General features: G+C 45.4%; 1 protein-coding gene across 1 annotated transcript in view; it reads left to right on the top strand.

Annotated features, from left to right (window-relative positions):
- LRRC8A (leucine rich repeat containing 8 family member A) overlaps positions 1 to 22,953 on the top strand; it is a 32,119-nt gene that overhangs the window by 1,016 nt on the left and 8,150 nt on the right. The window contains exons 2-3 of the mRNA XM_018565321.1: positions 4,357 to 4,469; positions 20,688 to 22,845. Of these exons, the coding sequence (XP_018420823.1) occupies positions 20,695 to 22,845 (2,151 nt within the window). The 5' untranslated portion in view covers positions 4,357 to 4,469; positions 20,688 to 20,694. The remainder of the gene's footprint in view (positions 1 to 4,356; positions 4,470 to 20,687; positions 22,846 to 22,953) is intronic.

Below are 22,953 nucleotides of genomic sequence, written 5' to 3'. Positions count from 1 at the left end.
GGGCAGGACAGTGGTGGGGGAGGACAGAACACTGGAGGGGGAGAGGGGCTAAACGGGGACTGGGGGGGTCACAGGAGGGGGAGAGGAGATAACTGGGAAGGGGGTAGGATACATATGTGGTGAGAACAGGGCACATAGAACAATTGTTTTCTATGTGCCATTGTTCCATGTCCACCCCATACATGCGCAGTAAGCGCTTAAACCTTCCCTAGAAAGTGATTTGTTATATCGGTCTGATTAGGACAACAACAACAAAAAAACCCAGTTTGATGACGTCAGAGGTTCAGAGCTGTCCTGTTCTAACTTCCTGTTTTATCTTGCAAGAACTAATTAGCCCTCCCAGTTCTTATCTTGAGACTACAGGATGATTAGCCTTTATGTTGTGGAGAAGGGGGAAGTAGGGGGGTGTGACCAGTTTGGCAGAAGAAAACCTTTGCAGGGCTGATAACACCCCCCAACAGGATTTATGAACTCAATCAATTTCTGCAATATCTACAGATATTTTTCTGTGCTTGTTGTGCGTTTAAATGGATACAATGTGGGGAAATGTTCCGTCATTGCAGAAATGTACTACTGCGTGATTTTGTTTTTTGCCCTGACATATACTTTAACCACTTCAAGACCAGTATCTAGAGAGCTCGGGCCGGCCCGGAGGTGGTTAAAGTGTATTTTCACTTTTGCAGTCAAATTTGGGAACACCCCTCGATATGTTTGTGTTCCCATTCACACAGCATATCTAACAATAATTTTGAAGAAAATAGTTCTTACCTCTTAGATGCGTCTGTGTAGCAATTACAAGGTGACAGGAAACACAGTCTGTCCCCATAGAAAGACAAGGGACGGGCTAAACTTCCTCTCATTAAGATGCAATGCTTCTGGATCTTTAACCCTTTGTTGGGACAGACTTTGTTCACATCTAGTTTACAACTGATAATGAGATCTGCCAGCACAGTACAGACAGGATAATTATGGTAAACAATAACTCCCCAGCCCCTTTGCATTGCAGAGTAAAAATCAGCTTAGAAAATCATTTTCTTTCAGAATAAAGCAAGTAAAATGTATGCAGTATTATTCATTTATTAAACGTTATGTAAATGACATGCAACAAATCTAAAATAAGGTTATCCCATTTTGGCTGCAGAAGGGGAAATGCTCTTTAAAGCCGCACTCCGGGCAAAACTTTTATTAAACCTTGCATAGGGCTGCAGCTAACGATTATTTTCATAATCGATTAGTTATCCGATTATTTTTTCATATAAAAGATCTCTCTCTCCAACCAACTAATCGATGATCAGAATAGTTGCCAACTATTCTCATAATCGATTTTAGTTCTTGCAGCCCTACCCTTGCAGTGGGTTTACTTCTCATTTGGTCTAAGGAGGAAAATAAAAAAAAGTTTTACTCACCCAATCCTCGGAGCTGGCTCGCTCATAGATCAGTGCCTGGTGCCTCTCACCTCCTCTACTGCAGTGGTCTAAGCCATCACAGTGTATAGAATGTGGGGGCAATGAGGAACATACCATCAATGCTGGAGGGAACGCTGTCACAGCCGACCAGCTCTGAGAATCGGGTGAGTATAACTTTGCTATTTAGACCAAATGGGCAGTTAACCCTTGCAGTGTGGGGGTAGCCCCACTTCAAGGGTTAAAGGAGAACTATGGGGTTAAGGGTTTTCCGCATCGTTCTCCTAAGGGTAACGGGAGGACACAAACTAGCGTCCTCCAGTCACCCAATGCTCAGTATACCGCGAGCCACTGCTCGCGGTATACTGAGACACCACAGCTGAAGCGGATCCTGACAATTGTGCCAGGATCCGCCCAGCTGCGTGACTGACAGCTGGCTCTGCCTATCTAGAGGCAGAACCAGCTGTACCCTCCCCCGTCCGTTCCACCAGTCAGCGCTGGCGGATCGGAGCAGGGAGGAGGGAATTCAGCCCCTCCCCCTGTCACGGCAGAGAGCCATGACAGGATCGAGAGGTGAGCGAACGCCGGTATGTGTTCGCTCACCTCCCGATCTACTGAGCCGACCTGTGACAGTCTCATTGTCACAGGTCGGCTCGAACTATGAGGTGAGTGAAAAGCACTCGCCTCATAGTTCTCCTTTTTAATAGAAAATGTATCCAGAGTTCTTCTTTAAGAAAATGGCACAGCCTGTGCTGACATGCTAAAACTGCATACTGGCAACAAGGGATGCATAGTGACTGGCACTCCATTTTTGTTACATAAGATTGGATTACAAAATTCGGGATATCAAAATGAAATACATCCCTGACAGTTTGATTTGAGAGTATATGTTGCAAGTCTGATGCAGAAAAATACATCAGAAAGCAGTTATATGACAAAAGCAGCACAAAAATAAAAATGTACATTACTCATTAAGATCTTTTTTAGAAAAAAATCAAACAATGCCTTCCAAATCTTCACACACGGATGTCACAAACATAAGGGATGTCACAAACATAAGGCGGTGTAGGGCAGAATGAATTGGCACGCTGAGCTGTGTTGACATTTCAGGCAATGATTAAAAACTGTCTTTGATGTAATGCTGACCTACTCATCAGTGATTTGCAGACGCAATGTCTTGGAATGCAGCTTAAAGGAAGTCCAGAGCTTAATTTAATGATCCGATCATTTGATGTGACAATCGTAGTAATGAAAAGGATGATATCTTTCAGAACCTGATTGCACTAAATGGGGGGATATCAATCCTGGTGGTAAATCCAATCAAATGTCTCCGATTTACCTTTTTTCCTTTGTTGTGCTGAGCAGTCATTTACTAATGAAAGCTCGTTTTAAACAATCCAATCTGTGTTTGATAAATCATTCATTGTTTACATATAAGGCTGTCTTTAGGCTACATTCACACGGGGAGTTCTGGGATTCCTGCAGCAGGAACCTATGGACTCTTGTCGCTGATAGATGCATCCGCCAGCAATCATCTATGCCGAACTGCGTGTAATCGTACCATGTATGATTACATGAGGACTGCTGTCACCCTGTCATTAAATTCAGTGGGTACAGAGGCCCCATCTGAACAGGTGTACCTGGAATTCCTGCCGCAGGAATCTGTAGGTTCTTGCCGCAAGCATCCTAGAATGCAAAATAAGCTCCCATATGAATGGGGCCTTAGTGCACTTCAGAAGAAAGAAAAGTATAAACGGAATCCAGATTTGATTTGTCAGCTCCCACAGACATCGCTGACTGAGGCTGGTTGTGGAGAGACGCGATTGGATGTTAGAAAACCTTTTCTGGTCACTTTTGTTTCCCTTAAAGGAGAACTATGGGGTCAGGGCTTTTCCCCATAGTTCTCATAAGGGTAACGGGTAGCGTCCTCCCGTCACCCTAAGCTCAGTATACCGCGAGCTGCAGCTCGCGGTATACTGAGACGCCGCAGCCGGGACGGATCCCGTCATTACTGTTGAGATCCACCCAGCTGCGTGATTGACAGCTGGCTCTGCCTATCTAGAGGCAGAGCCAGCTGTGCCCGCTCCCTCCCCCGTCCGTTCCGCCAGTCAGCGCTGGAGGATCGGAGTGGGGAGGGGGGGATCCCAGCAAGGAGCCGTGAGTGACGGTCGTGGCTCTCTGCAGGGATAGATCAAGAAGCGAGCGACCCTATGTGTTCACTCACTTCCCGATCTATTGAGCCGACCTGTGACAGTTTCATTGTCACAGGTCGGCTAGAACTATGAGACAGTGATTTTCACTCGCCTCATAGTTCCCCTTTAATAAACCACCTCCTCCACCCCTTCCTCAATTGTAAATTGTGGTTGTTCGTGTTTAGTGCCCCAACAGGCGACATTGGGGCCTGAGTGCGACTAAATTATAGCTGCTCATTCGAGCACTCTAATGTGTGTGTGGTAGCCTCGGGTTCAAGAAATTAAGAAAATCCCTAAAGCCCATACACCTATCATCCTCCATTTTTAACATGCATACAGCTGCCATCAGGACATGCCAGGGTCTTTCCTTTTTTCCCCCGCGTTGGGAGGGTGGGGGGGGGGGGGTGTTAATGTTGCAGAGATCAATGTTTATGACTTCAGTGCCATTCTCTGCAGCATTGCTCTTTGAGCCCAGGGCGATGTGATAATGCACACTAAGGGAGTCTTCATTACATCCTGGATTCAGAAGAAGTGGGTTAAATGTCAGCATCATTCAAACCAGAAGAGGTCCCGTCCTGGATCATAGAGCAGTGAGTCTGCGGGAGACAGCACCAGGGAGTAGGTGTATATTGTAGTAAAAGCTACTTTATATGCTAACTAGTTCTAGGCTCAAAACTTGAAAATTAACTTTATTGTACTGTATATGTTAGGCCGGTTTGATTGCATGCACCTAGTTTTTAATCCATTTCCTTATTTTGTAGGTAAAACTGCTTCCATGGAGTTTAGAACTTGGGAGAATTGCTGCATTGATAACACATCACACCTCTTTTTTCATACTTGGTCTGAGCACAGATAGCATCTCCTCTACTTCAGGGTGAGTACTGGATGGAGCAGCAGAATGAACATAGTGTAATCATGCTATATATAGTAGGGATCGTGGCGATATATCGGCCGCCAAAACATACCGTCCGAAAATGCTCTTTTGGCATAATGCCGAAAGTGCCATTTTCTGCCCGATACAGCGGTGCATCTGTTCTTTCTCTCCTCCCCGCTGCTCTGTGTCCCAGCGGGGAGGAGAGAAACTGTCACAGGCGGCCGAGCGCTGCGGGAGGATAGCGCCGTGAGCAGCCGGCATCTCTTCTCCCACACCGGTCCGCCTCCTGTGACAGATCAGAGGAAAGCAGTGTGGGCGGAGACATCTAGCGCTGTCACAGGTGGCTGTGCTCTCCTACTGCACCGTTTGCTCAGCCTCCTGTGACAGTGAGTCAGGAAGGAGAGCGGTACAGACACTCGGCGATCACTGATCACTGAGTGTTTGTAAATAATTGAGGACAGAGTATGTTAACTATATCCTCAATTATGAATGAATGGGAAGTGATCTACATCATCTCCTGTTCATTCATGATTGTGGTTATAGTAAACATACTCTGTCTTCATGTTATGAATGAACAGGAACACTCAGTATAGAGGATTCCTGTTCATTGATAATGGGCTGCAGATAAAGAGATTGAGGAAGGACGCTGTGTCCTCAATCCCTTTTTTTATTTTAAAAGGGAAATATCAGAGGTCTGTTTAGACATTTCCCTGAAAGCCCCTAAATGTAAAGTAAAAAAATATTTTATAAAAAATAAAATATTTAAAAAAGTTAAAATAAACATTTTTGGTTTCGGCCTGACTTTTTTTAATTACAGTTTTGAAATTTTAATTTCGGTGGACCTCCTAATTATATAGGTTTTGTGACAATTTCCACACCAGTAATGAATCTAAATAATTCTTTAAGGGAAAGATAAATGTATAAAATAACCCTGCCTGTTAATTCATATTGAAAACCAAAAACGTCCAAGTACTCAATCGATCAGAAGTAAACTTTACATCTATATATAAATCTACGCAGTGAAGTGAACTATTTTGGGTTCAAGCCTTTCCCGTGTGCAACGTGTTTGTGCAGGGATCTGTCATGTTTGAGCTTGAAAATAAATCAGGCAGAGCCAAAACAGTCTGCTGCATCAATTGAATCTATATAAAGGGCTGAAGTTTACAGTGTGGCTATTTCCATTCTTGTTAATAGGGTTGGGTCCATAAGTGTGCATTTCGTTTTTTGCCTAGAGTTTCACTTTAAAGAAGTACTCTGGGAATGTACAAATCTTAACCTTGAAGTGGGGCTACCCCTGCATTGCAATGGTTAAGTGCTTGTTTTAGTCTTGGGCAGGGGTCGCAAACCTCCGGCCCTCCAGCTGTGGTGAAACTACAAATCCCATGATGCATCTCTCTTCGGGAGTCATGTCTGTGAGAATCTTGCAATGCCTCATGGGATTTGTAGTTCCACCACAGCTGGGGGGCCGGACTTTTGCTACCCCTGGTCTAGGGGCTGGAATAAAGCAGATATACTCACCTGATCCTCGGTCCCCACAGACTCTTCTCCCCTAGAATCTCATGGTCTAAGGCAGCGATGGCCAAACTGCGGCCCTCCAGCTGTGGTGGAACTACGAATCCCATGAGGCTTTGCAAGATTCTCACAGACATGACTACCTGAGAAAAGATGCTTCATGGGATTTGTTGATTTACCACAGCTGGAGGGCCGGAGTTTGGCCATCCCTGGTCTAAGGACTACTGACTTCATCACGGCTAATGCGGGTCCATTGATTTGCATTAGACGTGAGGATGCTGTGGGACTTTCCACAACCAGAGCAGAGTGGGAGAGAGGCGAGTGCTGACCGCCATGGAACTGAGAAGCGGGTGAGTATATCTCCTTTATTTGAGCCCCCTAGACAAAACTAGCACTTAATCCTTGCAGTGCGGGGATAGCCTCACATTACGGTTTTTAAATTCGCAGAGTAATTCCCAGAGTTCTTGGTTACCATGTACTAATAAAGAGGTTTTTAGCCCTCTATTAGATGAACTCCTTACACCAGGGGTCTCAAACCTCCGGCCCTCCAGCTGTGGTGAAACTACAAACCCCATGATGCATCTTTCTTCGGGAGTCGTGGCTGTGAGAATCTTGCAATGCCTCATGGGATTTGTAGTTCCACCACAGCTGGAGGTTTGAGTCCCCTGCCTTACACGGTTATTTGGTGCATTGGGTGGAGGCAGCAAGTTGTAAAACTGTGAAATGTCACGTGTCAGTTGTGAGCTCCAGCTGGCGCTGTGCCTTCTCTTACAGGGGGAATTTCTGAACAGATATATGGTGCTCGCTTCTCTTCCAGCTGACTCAGCAGTGGACAGTTTGGCACCACACCTTCACCAGTCAATGCTGAGATAACTCTGTCCCTGCCAGAGCACACACACCTCTCAATTACTTCTGATGAGTGTGTAACAATAAGCTTTAAATACTTAAAACATTTTAATTAGATTTCTGTAATTGGATCTAAGGATTATTAGTCCCCAAACTGGCCACAGTATAAAAAGAACATACTTTATCACAATGCCACCACAGACGGCTGACTGTTCTCTCAAAATGTGACAATTGTTAGTTGTAAAAGAGTTAATAAAAAGTGAGGACATTTGTCCGGCCTATTTGTCATAGTCAGAAACAAAAAAACAAATCACCCCCACAAAACGGGTTCTTTCTTAACTGCATTACAGGGCACAGGACCTTGTAATCTCAGACCATGGGTTGTGCAGCTGCCTTCAGGAGACTCAGATAACCCAGGGCTGCTGGGACACTGGCACATCCTCTTTCCTGCCAGGTGCACTGCACTGCCGTTTTTTCTTCATGCATGCTCCCTGGCTGCCCCTCTGCTCCCTGGCAGCCAGGAAAGATCAGAGCAGAAAGATTCTTGGATGTACTGGGCCCCTCTGTGACTGGTCAGAGAAGTCACACAGCGATTCTCAACAGATTCCTTGGAGTTCAACAATTCCACATGGAATCTGCCAGGTCAGTCACTGCTTCCCTTCAACTAGGGAATTTTTTGGTCTCTGTGAACAGCATGGGGGGGGTTACCAAAACTGGAGCAAACAGAACCTGGAGCAGTTGCCCATGGCAACCAATCAGCATCTCTCTTCAGTTTGCTCAGGTAGGATTTGAAAATGAGACAGAGAAACTGATTGGCTGCAGTGCAAATGTGGTTCAGGTTTTGTCTGCTCCAGTTTTGATACATTCCCCCCTCTGTGTTTTGCTGTGTATCTGAAACATTACCAAATTGTTGCCCTTCCCTTTTGTTTGTCTGTCTGTGGCACTTTGGGTCTTCACAAAGTTACTAACACCTCTTCTAGCTCTGCTTCGCTCTCAGGGGATCCCCGTTGTGGAAACCTGGTTGATCACCTTGCTTAAGGAACAGTTGGTCCAGACTTGATCGGCCAATGTCCAGTGGATATTACAGACCCTGCAGAGGTTTAAATGGATACTAACTCTCAAGATATCAGCGCCGACTCATCACTTGAGGTATCTCAGTCTATTCTTTGATACGGCCCTGTCCGGGGTCTTCCTTCCCCAGACCAACCTCCGGTCTTTCCACCGGAGGTTGGAAGCAGTAGTCTCCCTGCAGAGGTCTACCACACCTACTGGTGAGTCAGACTTCTAGCTCTGCAATCAGCAAAGCTCATGAAGCCTGTTGATTGGAGCTCTTTAGCTGTGACTAAGCAAGTGGTGTGTTGGACCTCTGCAGAGAGACCACTATAAGGAGTGAATCAGAGGAAAACAGAGGGGCGGGACCTGTGCCCTGGAATGTACGGCAAGAAAAGTATTCCACAAGTAAGACCCAAATCCTATTTTTTTGGCCTTCCGGTTGATATCGATGGAGCTAAAAAATGCATGAGACTGCCCGAACAAAGCTCATGCCCTTTTTCACAAGTGATAGAACGCTCAGCAGGTGACGGGCACTATTGAAAATAATGGGATTCCTTTTGTTGAGTGTCGTCTACGAAATTCTCAGTTGGGAACCGGGGTATGGAACGTGTTGTCCAGCAAATAGCAATATCCGCTTTCTTTTTTTAAAATGGCTCCAAGATGTATCTATCCTCAAATTGGGGACCTAAGTATCAGTGAGAGGATTCCACTTCCCTGAACCGAAGCTGTTAACACACGGTGTCTCTCTGCTCCTAAGTAACAATAACAGTACCAAACACACAGCCCTGGAGTTATCATTCTTCATGGTTACAGGGCTTTGTTATGTCATGCTGTTGTTCACAATCCCGAGACGGCATGTTTTATTGGCATGAGGCCAGGTAATTGGCGGAGCCACTATTGTCAGATTTACTCCCAGGACCCTAGAGCCATCCTTACACAGTGTGCGTTAGGCCCCGTGTGATTAGTACGCAGCCCCTGTCCTTCTCTATGTGACTACGCAGCCATACGCTCACCTCAAGTGCAGGTTCATACGGGTGCGTGTGCCCCGGCTCGGACGCAGACAGAATCCATCCTGTCAGCGTACGAGTACGCTCAACCGCACGGACGTGCTGGGTGGGTGAGCGTAGGGCGGCATACAGCCGCATAGTCCCATAGAGAAGGACAGGGGCTGTGTACCAATCACACGCAGCACCAGTCCTTCCAGGGAGCTGCCCTATACGGCCATGCTCGCAGCACGGAGCTGTACGCGCTGGACGATTCCCATGTAAATGAGCCCTTAAGCTACGCAAGGAGGCAAATATCAACGATTCCTAAGAAGTACTGCTGGGTTATGATTCATTAACACAGGATGTTGAGATTCTTGAGTAGGCGCAGTTGTGACGAACAAAGAATTCTGTTTTATGCCAACACTGGTTAGCTTTTGCCTTCTGCCAATTTTCTAGATTGAGTCAAAGGTTCCAGGGGCAACCTTTGACTCAAGCGTTCTCTGCTCTGCTCCGTGCTCTCTAACCTAACCTGGTCCCGGGTCTCCCACAAGAGGGGGGGACCCAGAAGACCACGGCAGAAAAGAAGCCAGCATGCAGCGAGAGAGGCAGCCGGGAGCGGTACACGGCTGCCGGAGAGAGGGGAGGAGGATGAGGGGATGGGATGGGGAGCGAGGGAAGGGGAGTGACATTCAGGCTCCTTACAAGTGATTTTGGACGGCTGTACAGCTGTTCAAGATCACTTGTACAAAACGGCTCCCACACTACATTTAGCAGCCCGGCTAAATGTAGAAAAAAAACTACTCGCTCGAAACTGCCTGTCCTGGGCGTCTGGCAATAGGAATTTCACACCTTTTTGTAGTTACATTTTATTGTAAAGTGTGAAATTTGGCAAGCGGCCCCCAAGTGAATCGAGTTTGAGACCCCTGATTTAGAGGATGTAATAAACAGCTTGCTGTTCGTGTTTGCTGATAATGCAAAGTTATGTAGGGCAATACGTTTACAACAGAACATAGTATCACTGCAGCAAGTCCGCGATAATGTAGAAGAGTGGACAGCAACGTGGCACATGAGTTTTAATCTAGGAAAATGTAAAGTCATGCACTTGGGAGCCAAGACCATGCATGCAGAATACTCTCTGGGAGGTGTTCCGCTGGGAAGTCAGAGATAGGGAAGCGTCTAAGGCAGGGGTGCCCATTAGGTAGATCGCGATCTACTGGTAGATCGTGATCGGCTCCCTGACCTGTGTCCTGTCCTCCCGTGGTGCTCGTGCGGCTGAATGTGTCAAGCGCCGCAGACGGGAAGGATAGAGGAGTGGAGACTTGGGAAGCTGCTGCAGTGGAGGTAAGAAAAGACAGACAGGAAAGAGACAGCAGAGAAAGTGAAAGAAGAGACAGCAGAGAGAGAGGAGTAAGACAGCAGAGAAAGTGAGACAAGAGACAGCAGAGAGTGAAGAAAGACAGCAGAGAAAGTGAGAGAAAAGACAGCAGAGAAAGAGAGGAGAGAGCAGAGAAAGGGAGAGAAGAGACAGCAGAGAAAGAGAGAAGAGACAGCAGAGAGAGAAGAAAGACAGCAGAGAAAGTGAGAGGAGAGAGACAGCAGAGAAAGGGAGAGAAGAGACAGCAGAGGGGACGTGGCGGTACATTGAAGCCAATGGCACGACAGCAACGCTCCTGCCCTCAGTGTGATGGCCCGCACCCGGAACGCGGCACATTAATGCCTGCCTTCCGGTCCAGCACGATCTGCAAAAATATGCAAAAATCCTGAATGCAGGTTTTTTTTTCGTTGGTAGATCTCATTGAGCTCGTCATTTGAAAAGTAGATCTCCAGATGAAAAATTGTGGGCGCCCCTGGTCTAAGGGTACTTGTAGACCACAGACTCAGTAACCTCATGCAATGCCAATCTTCAGCCAACAAAGCGAGTTAAATACTAGTATTAAAAGAGCAATCTATTCAAGGGATAGAAATATAATTCTACCGCTTTGTAACACACTGGCTAGGCCACTGAAGCACGCAGTTATATTTTGGTCACATATCCTTAGGCAGAATGTCCATGAACTAGAGGAAGTTCAAAAAAGGGTAACTAAATCAATAAGGGGGATGGAGGATCTGAGTTGGTAAGACTGCAAAAATGAAATCTATTCTCCCTGAGAGAAGAGACACTTAAAAGGTGACAAGATTGCAATTTACAAACTAATCAATGGGGACGGTAGTTTTGGGAACACACTACTTATATCAACAACTCTGGGGAAGACACGAGGGCACAACAGGAAATTGTACCGTATTTCTTCCAATCGTAAACTGCTCTTTTTTTTACTGGGCAAGCGTTAAACCATGTGGAATTCTCACATTCTGCGCCAATGCGGCTGCGGAAAGTTTGCCTGAAGGAGCCACTTGGTTCCGAAACGTCGCTTCTATAAATGTGACACTATCTCAGTCAATAAAAGATATTGGCTTTGCATCAAGTTGGAGTGCGAGTGACCATTTATCGATTTACTCTGGTCCAGGCACCTCTACAGGACAAGTGAGGGAGCAGTACATATAAATGTAGCTCCCTCATGGCCATAGTGCCCAAGCCCACCCCACCTCAAGCTGACACTCGCCACCGGGCAGCATATTTTGAATGGCTGTTGAGCACAAGAACTGACAGTGCTGCGCTAGGGGGAGGCTGATGAGCTTTTCACCTAGAAAAGTGGAAGGCATGAACAATGTGCCACCTTGTAATCATTGTTTATCTTTCATATGAACTCTACAGTAGGACATTGTGGAGACATTCTACACATGGCCTAAAACTTTACATGGACTTCTTAGACCAGGCATGTAATACAGTCTAGATTGTGGATATTGCACCACCTTTCATGCCTCAGTAACCTGGTTTACTGGATCAGGAAGGGAGGAGGGATTTTCCCAAGCGGAAAACACAAACAACAATAAAAGCCAACAGGGGTTCTGTCCAAGAAATGTTTCCATTGCTATTTGTGACCCTGTTGCAAATATCAACTTTTTTTTGTGACTGCTGTTACTGGATCGGGAAATAAGTGGATATTCCCATCAATAAGGAATAACAACCTGACATAGTTTCACTTGCAATAGTTTTTTTTTTTTATTGAACACTTTCAAAGAAGTCATACAGGAGTGCAGAGAAATAAAAAAACTGAAAAAAGGCAGTTCAAGGCCCCATTCACACCTATAGTTTAGGTGCGTCTAGGGATTCTTGCATCAGGATCTTGCAATTTCATGCAGCAGGAATCCCAAATCTGCCATTTACCATCCTCATAGTTTGAGCCGACGTGTGACAATGAAACTGTCACACGTCGGCTCAATAGATCGGGAAGTGAGCGAACACATACCGCCACTCGCTCACTTCTCGATCATCTCCCTGCAGAGAGCCATGATTGTCAGTCATGGCTCCCTGCAGGGATTCTCCCCCCTCTCCGATCCTCCAGCGCTAACTGCAGGAACGGACGGGGCGGGTACAGCTGGCTCTGCCTCTAGATAGGCAGAGCCAGCTGTCAATCACGCAGCTGGGTGGATCTCGACAGTAATGTCCCGGTTGCGGCGGTATCCGTATACCTAGAGCTATAGCTCATGATAATATACTGAGCTTTGGGTCACAATAGGACGCTAGTATATGTCCTCCTGTGACCCTTAAGAGAACTATGGGGAAAAACACTTACCCCATAGTTCTCTTTAAATGATCAGGTGGCAGCCGCTGCAATTTGAACACCGGCACACCGCAAGTAATCGAATGTGATACGAATACATTCGGTTAGTAATCAATCACTGTCCCCGGACGCACGATGTAGGAGTCCAGGGATAGTGATTGATGCATAACTGCATGCAATCGTATGTAATACCTGGTGTGCCACGGTTCTGCCGCTTTCAAATGCGGCCGCTGTCACCTGATCATTGACTTCAATGGGTGACAGCTGCTGCTTGTAAATGGCAGATTTGGGATTCCAACTTCAGGAAATTAAGATCCTGACGCAGGAATCCCTAAACACACCTAAACTATAGGTGTGAATGTAGCCTAAGGATCAAAAACTAGTATTATATGAGAATAGGCCATAAATTTAGATGATTTGTGTAATAATACCTCCAGTAAATTGAAAGCATTTCATTATTAAGAAATGTGAAAGAGGGCACAGGACTTCACTAAAGTCAAGCCTGCTAGCTTATAGACAGGGGCGTCCCGAGGCTGGGTGTCTCCCTGAGCAGAGACCGGGTGACGCCACGTGCGTGATGTCATCGCGCCTGCGCGGTCATCTTGTTGATGCCTGCCGGAAGACATCTTGGTGGTGGACGCCGGCAGAGAGAGGAGGGGACGTTTACACGGCGGGATGAGGTATGCCGCCCGGTTCCCTTCCTCTCTCCTGACACTGTCGGGCTCTTGGTCCATGACCGAGTCCCTGACTTTTCATAGGGGGTGACACCAAATTGACTGTCATTTTGGTGGCACCTGGGTGCAGTTGACACCCCCCGTGCCCCCCCTTGCGACGCCACTGCTTATACATACGGAAAAAAAGTATAGTAGTTACTACTTTTAAGGCTAATTCCTCTTCCCAGCAGTGCAGCGTGCATCCATTAGGTCTCTGCGTGCTTATTAGCAAGTCATACTGGCGGAGAGATTCTTGTGAATTTCTTGTTAAGGATGCTTGTGCTATTTTTTGCATTTGGTGGCTTGGCCTTGTGAGAGGTGACCTTCTGTGTGTGGCCTGATGGAATGATTCAGCGTGCATGGCTCTGGTGTGTGGGAAGACAGTTTTCTGAACTCAGCCCTACTTATTTACTGAGCTTCTTTTACATCGAGCACCAGTAGAGCGACAGCCTGTAAGGAGAGAAATGTTGGTTACATTTCTGGAGCTCCTAGACTACCACTTACTTGGCTGTTATGTTGATTAAAGCTGCACTCCATGAAAAGCATATAATAGAGCTGTTTTACCTGCCGAAGGGTTTGTGTTTGTTTCCATCCAGTACTGAGATTTACACAGCTCTACAGTGGGATCTGCACTTCAATAGCTTATTTACAGTGTAAAGGTGATATTAGGGGTCTTTTGGACCCCAAGCATCATCTTAAAGAGTACCTGTCACTGATTATATGCTATCACATGGGGGGCTTGTAAGCCCCTCTATTTGATAGCAATTAAAGTAGAGTTTAAAAAAAAAAAAAAGTTTTAAAAATAATTAAATGTAAAAATAATAGAATTTTTTTTTAAAAGTCCCTCGCCCCCACGAGCACATGCGTCGTCACACAAACACGAGTTGGGTGCGCCTAGGTGTGAAAACGACGATCGCGCTACCCTTGTTGACTATCGCCGCAGTGAGAGCAATAATTCTAGGGCCAATATTTACTCGTATCTCTAAACTGATGACCTGTTGGGGCTTTTAAAGCGTCGTGTATGGACTTTCTGGGGTACTGAATTATGTCGCAGTTTCACGGATGCACACAATTTTTCTACCTGGGCATGTTGGGTATCTATTTACTTGTTGTAATCTCATCTTTTATATTTTTACAAGAAAAATGGTTTTATATAGTGTTTTGGGGTACTAAATTTAACTTAAGTGTAGGGCTGCAACAACTAATCGACATAATCGATTATAATCGATTATTGAAAAAGTTGTCAACTTTTTCAATAATCGATTAATCGGCTTCCGATCAGTTGGCCCTGTTCACGGGTCCACAAACGCGCACCGCACCTCCTCCCCAACTCACGCTCACCGCTGCCAGACCCGCCCGCATCCGCGGTCTACACGCCGCACCTCCTTCCCGCCTCACACTCTCCGCCCGCCCACATCCACGATTGGCACAGGGATTACATTATACAGCGCAATGCAGAATACCACCAGCTATAGAGGAGCACAGCAAATCCCAGCAATAGTACATTATACAGTGGTGCAATGCCAAATACCACTAGCTATAGAGGACTACAAATCCCAGCAATAATACATTATACAGTGGTGCAATGCCGAATACCACTAGCTATAGAGGACTACAAAACCCAGCAATAGTACATTATACAGCGCAATGCAGAATACCACCAGCTATAATGTACTATTGCTGGGATTTGTTGTATTCCTCTATAGCTGGTGATATTCTGCATTGCGCTGTATAATGTACTATTGCTGGGATTTGTAGTCCTCTATAGCCGATGCCATTCTGCATTCATTGCTGTATAATTTTACACTTTCCATTTCACTATATTGCACACCACACCATTTTTTTACTTCCACCGCTCCAAGCTTGCTCCTGTGATCCATTTTTTAAAATGTATGTTATTGTTTATCCGATTAATCGAACTTAATAATCGGCTAACTAATCGATTTTGAAAATAATCGTTAGCTGCAGCTCTACTTAAGTGGATTTTTCACTAAATGTTCGGGTGTGATAATAGGTTGCGTGCAACATAAAAATTTGGCGTGCAACATAAAAATTTGCAACCGCAACCATTTTATTATTCTACAGGGTCTTGGCTTTCAGAAAATATATAATGTTTGGGGGTTTTAAGTAATTTGCAGGCCTAAAATATGGATTATAACATGGGTGCAAAAAATGGGGGAGGGGGGGAAAGGCCTTTGTCCTTAAGGTGTTAACGGAACTCCCCAAGCTATCCATACACTGCTCGAATTTTAGCCGATTTCTGCTGAATCTGCCAAAATTTGAGCCATGGGGTGGCTCTGTCAGCAGCACCGGATCATTTATTATTCTTCAGGATTTATATAGCACCAACAGTTTGCGCAGCGCTTCACAATATAAGGAAGACATTACAATCGCAATACAATTCAAGGCAAGATGGTAAGGAGGGCCCTGCCCCTGAGGGCTTACAATCTAAAGGGTGGGGGAAGTGGTACATGAGGAGGTAGCTGTATGTGGATGAATTGTTTGAGAATGTGATGGTTCAGTGGTTAGGTTGCGGTGGGATAGGCTTCCCTGAAGAGATGAGTCTTAAGGGATCGCCTAAAGGCAGTCAGAGTGGGAGATAGGCGGACAGGTTGGGGTAAAGAGTTCCAGAGGATGGGAGAGACTCTAGAGTAGTCCTGGAGGTAAGCATGGGAGGAGTTGATGAGGGAGCTGGATAGCAGGTGGTATTTGGAAGAGCTCATCAAAAGTCGATTTCAAAATTGAAGGAGCCAGATACAGTTACAATTCTAGTATTCAGGCAACTGCAGGTGTTGAGTGTTTAAATACAATAGCCAGCAGGGGAGATGCCTCCATCCACTCTGTTTAGTGGCAATAGGGAAATCAATTGATTTCTCTCATTCAGCCCGCAGGGCCGAACGAGAGAGATGTGCACGTGTATAGCCAGCTTACAGTAACTCTTTTCCATAAAGGCAATATTTGCTGATCCTGGCGTTCAGCTTTCATTTTAAATATAGCGGAAGAGTCATGTGTATTCTTAATTGAATGTCGGTGGGCTTTGTATGTTCCAGATCTGTGCAGTAATCCAATGTGAATCTTTGCTTTTGTGCATCATAAAGACCAGTCACTGTTGCTGTCTCCTCGTGCAGGATGACTGGTCTTGTCTCCGCCCCCTCCCGTAGTTTTCTGCAATGGGTGGGGCCTGCTGGGTCCTTCCCACAGCTCTGCTCTCTACGCAGGCTATGTACAGCACAGTGATGTCACTGCTACTTTTTCAAAGTAATTGGATTGCAGCTGTATTTAGCGCACACAAAGTAGATGAATAACCTTTTGTGGCTATTGAGGAATATATTGAAATGAAAGTTTTTGTGCCCGGAGTTCAGTCTTCATACTTTTTTTTGGCTAAAGCTCCACTTTATTTTTGGGGGTAACTAGGGCTTCCTGGATGTAGCGCCTGTCTTTTAGATGTGGAGAGTTGCTGAGTATTGAGCCCCAGGCATTCAGTGTTGTACAGGCAGTCCCCGAGTTACATACATCCGACTTGCATACGACTCCTACTTACAAACGGAGGCTGTTACTTTACAGCAGGGGTAGTTGTAATGCTACCGCGCTCGTGCTGACGAGGAGTGCCCGTCTTTTTGGGTCTGGTTTGTAGTACTGTGCGTACATTACAGGAAATTGACTCTTGTAAGACGTGCAGACGAGGGGTGCGCGCCTCTTCTTCCGGGCCACTGTGAGGTTTTTACTGCGGTCTGTATCCTCATTAGAAAGAGTTAATCTCACTTCCTGTTTTTGAGACAACAGTAAGTGAGAGGAAATCTACCCCTATGAAGGGAAATTCACTCCTATAAGAGTGATCATGGGAAAAAGGTTTCTCCACTGAAGCTTCATCACCAATCCTTGTTTCCACGACATCCCAAAATTTTCAAAATCCAATTGTCACATGGACAGAAAGTGAAGTGAAATCTTCTGAACAGGGGCACACACAGCAAAACAAACGTTCGTAACCCGGGGTCTGCCTGTATTGTTATATCAATCCTTCAGCGCTGCAGGGGTTAACAGTAAAACACCCTCGTCCCTTGACAATAGCCCTCTAGTTCCCAGCGTCAGTGTGTGACTTCCTGTCACTGAGATCTTCTAAGCTGATGTTTATAACCTATCCATTTTGGAGCTCACAGCACTATTAGATATTTCCTGTATATTTAAGTTCCACAAGGGAATGTAACATGAGCTTGGTCGTTTCCAAAGCCATGATTACTAAGCAGATATTACTAGGGCAATAAATGTATTATTCAAGCATGTCAAGAGAAAAATGTGCTTCCAATTCTTATGTTCAAGAACTGAAGGTTTTCCCTTCAAGAAACATAGAAACAGAGTAAAGTAACAGAGACATAGTGGATAGGAGGAATATCCACTATGTAAAAATGTTATTTATTAGTAAAAACACGCAGCTCTAAGGCTGTACTTACAACAGTTCGGTAGAATAAAAAACAGTAGAATAAGGTGAGAGGACGGAACCCCTGGCACGTAGAATCTGGAGCGATGTAAAACACCAGTAACCTCGATCCCTGTATTGATAAATGGTTTACGCGTTTCTGGGGCACGCCCCCTTCATCAGAACCAATGAAGGGGCGTGCCCCAGAAACGCGTAAACCATTTATCAATACAGGGATCGAGGTTACTGGTGTTTTACATCGCTCCAGATACTCCCTGCCAGGGGGTCCATCCTTATTCTACTGGTTTTTATTCTACCGAACTGTTCTAAGTACAGCCTTAGAGCTGTGTGTTTTTACTATTAACCTCTTGCCGTCCGCCCGTAGTAAAAAAACGGACGGACGGCACTGCTACATCTGCGGGTTGCCTAGTGGGCACGCACGGGCAGAAAAGACCCGTCCAATGCGAACACCCGGTACCGGGTGTTTCACATATAGGCGATCAGCGGGTCCATAGCCCGCCGATCGCCTATATGTGCTCGTTCGCGGCACCCCCCCCCCCGCGCCCGGTCGGCGCTTCCGGTTTTTTTTTTTTTTTTTTTTTTCCCCCTGACCCCTCACCTTGATTCCCGGGATCCGCTGCCCCATCTTGGATCCCGGGACCGGCTCCGAGGGCGTCAGGAGGAGGAGGACGGGAGATCAGCTCCTTGCTGATCCCCGTCCGGGCTGTGAATGCAGAAGTGATGTGTGTTACATCACTTCCGCATTCACCTGTCAGTCATCTGGAGAGAGAAGAAGCTGATAAAGCAGATCTCTGCTTTATCAGCTTCTTTTGGGGTCCATAGGTGATATTAGGGGTCCTAGAGACCCCTAATATCTCCATAAAGAGGACCTGTCAGTGTGCCTTTGCTATTATATAGGGGGTTGTTATCCCCCTATATAATAGCAATAACAATAAGTGCAAAAAAAAAAATATAAATAAAAAAAAAGAAAAGTAACACATAAAAAAATAAAATAAAATAAAAGCCACATATAAAAAAAGGGGAAAAAACCCCCCCAAAATGTTTAACTCCCCCACCCCCACGTTTACGCGCCTATAAACGTAAATACGCGTCCGGTGCCCCAGCGCGCAAAAATTACAATTGCGCTACACATGTTACATATCGCCGCGAACGTCGCAGTGAGAGCAATCATTTTAGGGCCATCAATCACTGATAACACTAAACTGATGAGCGGTAACAGCTTTTAAAGCGTCGCCTAGGGCCAATTTTGGGTATTATCGTTTTTTGAGGTTTTGCGCGCGCACGCAATTTTAAGGCTTGACATGTTTAGTGTCTTTTTACCCGACGTGACCCCATCTTTTATATTTTACCAAAAAATTGGGTAATAATAAATGTTTTATCATTTAATATAGGGGAAACTGTTTTTTTGTTTTTTTAAATTTTGGTAATTTTTCCTTAATATAGTAAAAAAATAAAACCCCCAGTGGTGAATAAATACCACCAAAAGAAAGCTCTATCTGTCCCCAAAAAAGGGTATAAAATTAATTTCAGTACAGCGCTGCATGACGGAATAAATGTCAGTTAAAGTACCGCAGCGCTGAATACTGAAAAATGGCCTGGATGGGAAGGGGGTTTAACACCGCGGATGTCAACTGGTTAAATAACATTTTTACACTATGGAGGCGCTCTCTTTTGTTCCTTTTCTCATAGACTGGTGGTCCATCTAATCAGTGGGAGCTGCCTCCATTGTGTTTCCTGTATTTTTACTGCTGGGCTCTTTTTGGATTTGAAGGCGCCGGTATTGGTTTGGAATATCCACTATATTGCAAGTTGCAATATGCACCTCTGAAATAGTACTAAAGCCTCAGTGTTTATATTAGAAATGCATCCCTCCCAGCCTCATAATCACAGTACTATGAATCAGGGGAGTAACTAGAAATCACAGGGCCCCATAGCAAAATTTTGTATGTGGCTCTGTGATTTCTAGATACACCCCTGGCAGAGCCCACATGTCCAGCCTCCTCCTCCGCCGCTGCTGGCTGTCACTGACTCAGCAGCGGGTGTGGAGAGGAACGCGCCGCTGCACAGATCACTGACAGTGATCTGAACAGCGGAGCGTTCCTCTTCACAGCCGCCAGTGACAGCCAGCAGCATGAGATGCCATAGTGACCCAGGCGGCCTGCACGGCATCAGGGGATGTCCTGGCCATGCCCCTAGCCCCATAGCGGCCGCCTGGGTCGCATAGGTCGATTGTTACGCCACTGCTATCAATTGTTATGTACAATAATGCCACGAGCACTCACTTTTTATTCCAGTCCTCTGTTCACAGCCTCCCCAAACTTCCTGTTGCTGAGCGTGCACTCTGCATGTGAACAGCTTAGCCTTAGCCTCCGTTCTGATTAGCCTTCTCAGGCCAAAAAATGGTTTTGACGGTATATTTGCCAGGCCAAAAGGGACCAAATAGGAGAAGTGCATTGTTGGTGTTTACATACACCATAATGATACATCACATTGTGTAGGAAATATCTGTCCATATTGCCCCGGGTAAAGATAAAGAGAGTCCGTGTTTGGAATATATGTATAAATCATGGATTTATAGAATATAGTATGTTGATCTTTTTTTTCTTCCAGCACAAACTTTATTAGACAGGAAAAAAAGAAAAAAACATTTCAGATCGATAACAATATTGAGGTCTGTTGCTGGTACAGCCCATTCTTATTGACCAAGCACTAAATGCCGTCTATTTTTACCTTGCCTTGAAAATTGAGCAGCTCGTGTTTTTCCCAGGGGCAGAACCGATCATTGTGAAAGTATCAGTGTGTCACTTGGATTCCTGAGGGGGTGGGTACCCATCTACTTCTGGGAAAGATATTTTGCTGATTGTTTTTTTTCTCATGTGAGATACTTAATCTTGTCTATCTCTTGTCATCAGAGATGTCCTTACCTGTCCTCTGCCGATATAAATAGATGTTAGAGATATGCTTTGGGATTCTGCTTGTTAGTGTAACCTGTTCTGTTTTCTTGTTACCAGGTGAGCCATGATTCCAGTGACCGAGCTGCGGTACTTTGCTGACACACAGCCGGCTTACCGAATCCTGAAGCCATGGTGGGATGTGTTCACAGACTACATTTCCATTGTCATGCTTATGATAGCAGTGTTTGGAGGCACCTTGCAGGTCACCCAGGATAAGATGATCTGCCTTCCCTGCAAATGGGTGACGCATGACAGCTGTAATGATTCTTACCGGGCCTGGGCACCTGCAGGACCTGAATATTCTAACTCTAGCCTTGTGCCTCCAGAAACGCTAGGCCCCACAGGCATAAAATATGACTTGGATAGACATCAGTACAACTACGTGGATGCCGTGTGCTATGAAAACCGTCTACACTGGTTTGCAAAGTACTTTCCTTACCTCGTGTTGTTGCACACTTTGATCTTTCTGGTGTGTAGCAATTTCTGGTTCAAGTTTCCTCGTACCAGCTCCAAGCTCGAGCATTTTGTCTCCATCCTGCTAAAATGTTTTGACTCGCCTTGGACTACTCGGGCCTTGTCCGAGACTGTGGTGGAAGAGAGCGATTCCAAACCCACAGGAGGAAAGATGAATGGTTCAGTGGACAAGAAGTCTTCTATAGCCAGTGAAGATGTAGAAGCAACTGTGCCCATGTTGCAGAGGAGCAAGTCCAGGGTGGAGCAGGGAATTGTGGATAGGTCAGAGACAGGAGTGCTTGATAAGAAGGAGGGTGAGCAGGCCAAAGCCTTGTTTGAGAAGGTGAAAAAGTTCAGGACTCACGTGGAAGAAGGAGATATAGTCTACAGGCTGTATATGCGACAGACAATCATCAAAGTTATCAAGTTTATTCTGATTATCTGCTACACTGTTTATTATGTGAGCAGCATCACCTTTGACGTGGATTGTAAGGTGGACATTGAGAGCCTCACTGGTTATCGCATGTACCGATGTGCCCATCCACTTGCTACCTTATTTAAAATCTTGGCCTCCTTCTACATTAGCCTGGTAGGATTTTATGGTCTGGTCTGTGTGTACACCCTCTGGTGGATGCTGAGACGATCCTTGAAAAAATATTCCTTTGAATCCATTCGTGAAGAGAGCAGCTATAGTGACATCCCAGATGTCAAGAATGACTTTGCCTTCATGTTGCACCTCATAGATCAATACGACCCACTTTACTCTAAGCGTTTTGCTGTTTTTTTGTCTGAAGTCAGTGAGAACAAATTGAGGCAGCTTAATCTCAACCACGAGTGGACACTGGACAAACTCCGCCAACGCATCACCAAAAATTCTCAGGAGAAACTCGAGCTCCATCTTTTCATGCTTAGCGGGATACCTGACACTGTGTTTGACCTTGTGGAGCTGGAAGTGCTCAAGCTGGAACTTATACCTGATGTGACCATCCCACCTAGTATCGCCCAACTCACAGGCTTAAAAGAGCTTTGGTTATACCACACAGCAGCTAAAATTGAGTCTCCAGCCTTAGCCTTTCTCAGAGAGAATCTGAAATCTCTACACATTAAATTTACAGATATTAAGGAGATTCCTTTATGGATCTATAGTTTGAAAAACCTCGAGGAGTTGCACCTCACTGGGAACTTGAGCGCGGAAAACAATAGGTACATAGTCATTGATGGTCTCCGTGAGCTTAAGAGGCTGAAAGTATTGAGACTGAAGAGTAACCTTACTAAACTGCCTCAGGTGGTGACTGATGTTGGTATCCATCTGCAGAAGCTTTCTGTAAACAACGAGGGCACAAAACTGATGGTCCTCAACAGTCTTAAGAAAATGGTGAACCTAACTGAGCTGGAACTGATGCGCTGCGACTTGGAAAGGATCCCACACTGCATTTTTAGCCTTCACAACCTTCAGGAGATCGATTTAAAAGACAACAATCTGAAAACCATTGAGGAGATCATCAGCTTCCAGCACCTTCATAGACTCACCTGCTTGAAGCTCTGGTATAACCATATTGCCTATATACCCATTCAGATTGGCAATCTGGCAAGTCTTGAGCGCCTGTATCTTAACCGCAACAAGATTGATAAAATACCAACACAACTGTGCTATTGTCGAAAGTTGCGACATCTAGATCTAAGCCACAACACACTAACTAGCATCCCGGCTGAGATTGGGCAGCTCCAGAACTTGCAGTATTTTGCTGTAACTGCCAACCATGTGAGTATTTCTCTTTGTTCTGTCTATAGTTGTTTTAGGTTGTGTGTGTGTGTATGTATGTGTGTGTGTGCGTATGTGTGTATATATATATATATATATATATATATA

This window comes from Nanorana parkeri, unplaced genomic scaffold (assembly GCF_000935625.1).
Source record: "Nanorana parkeri isolate BGI_ZX_2015 unplaced genomic scaffold, ASM93562v1 scaffold834, whole genome shotgun sequence".
In the NCBI taxonomy this organism is placed as follows: Eukaryota; Metazoa; Chordata; class Amphibia; order Anura; family Dicroglossidae; genus Nanorana; species Nanorana parkeri.
This window is presented reverse-complemented; position numbering and strand designations above follow the sequence as displayed.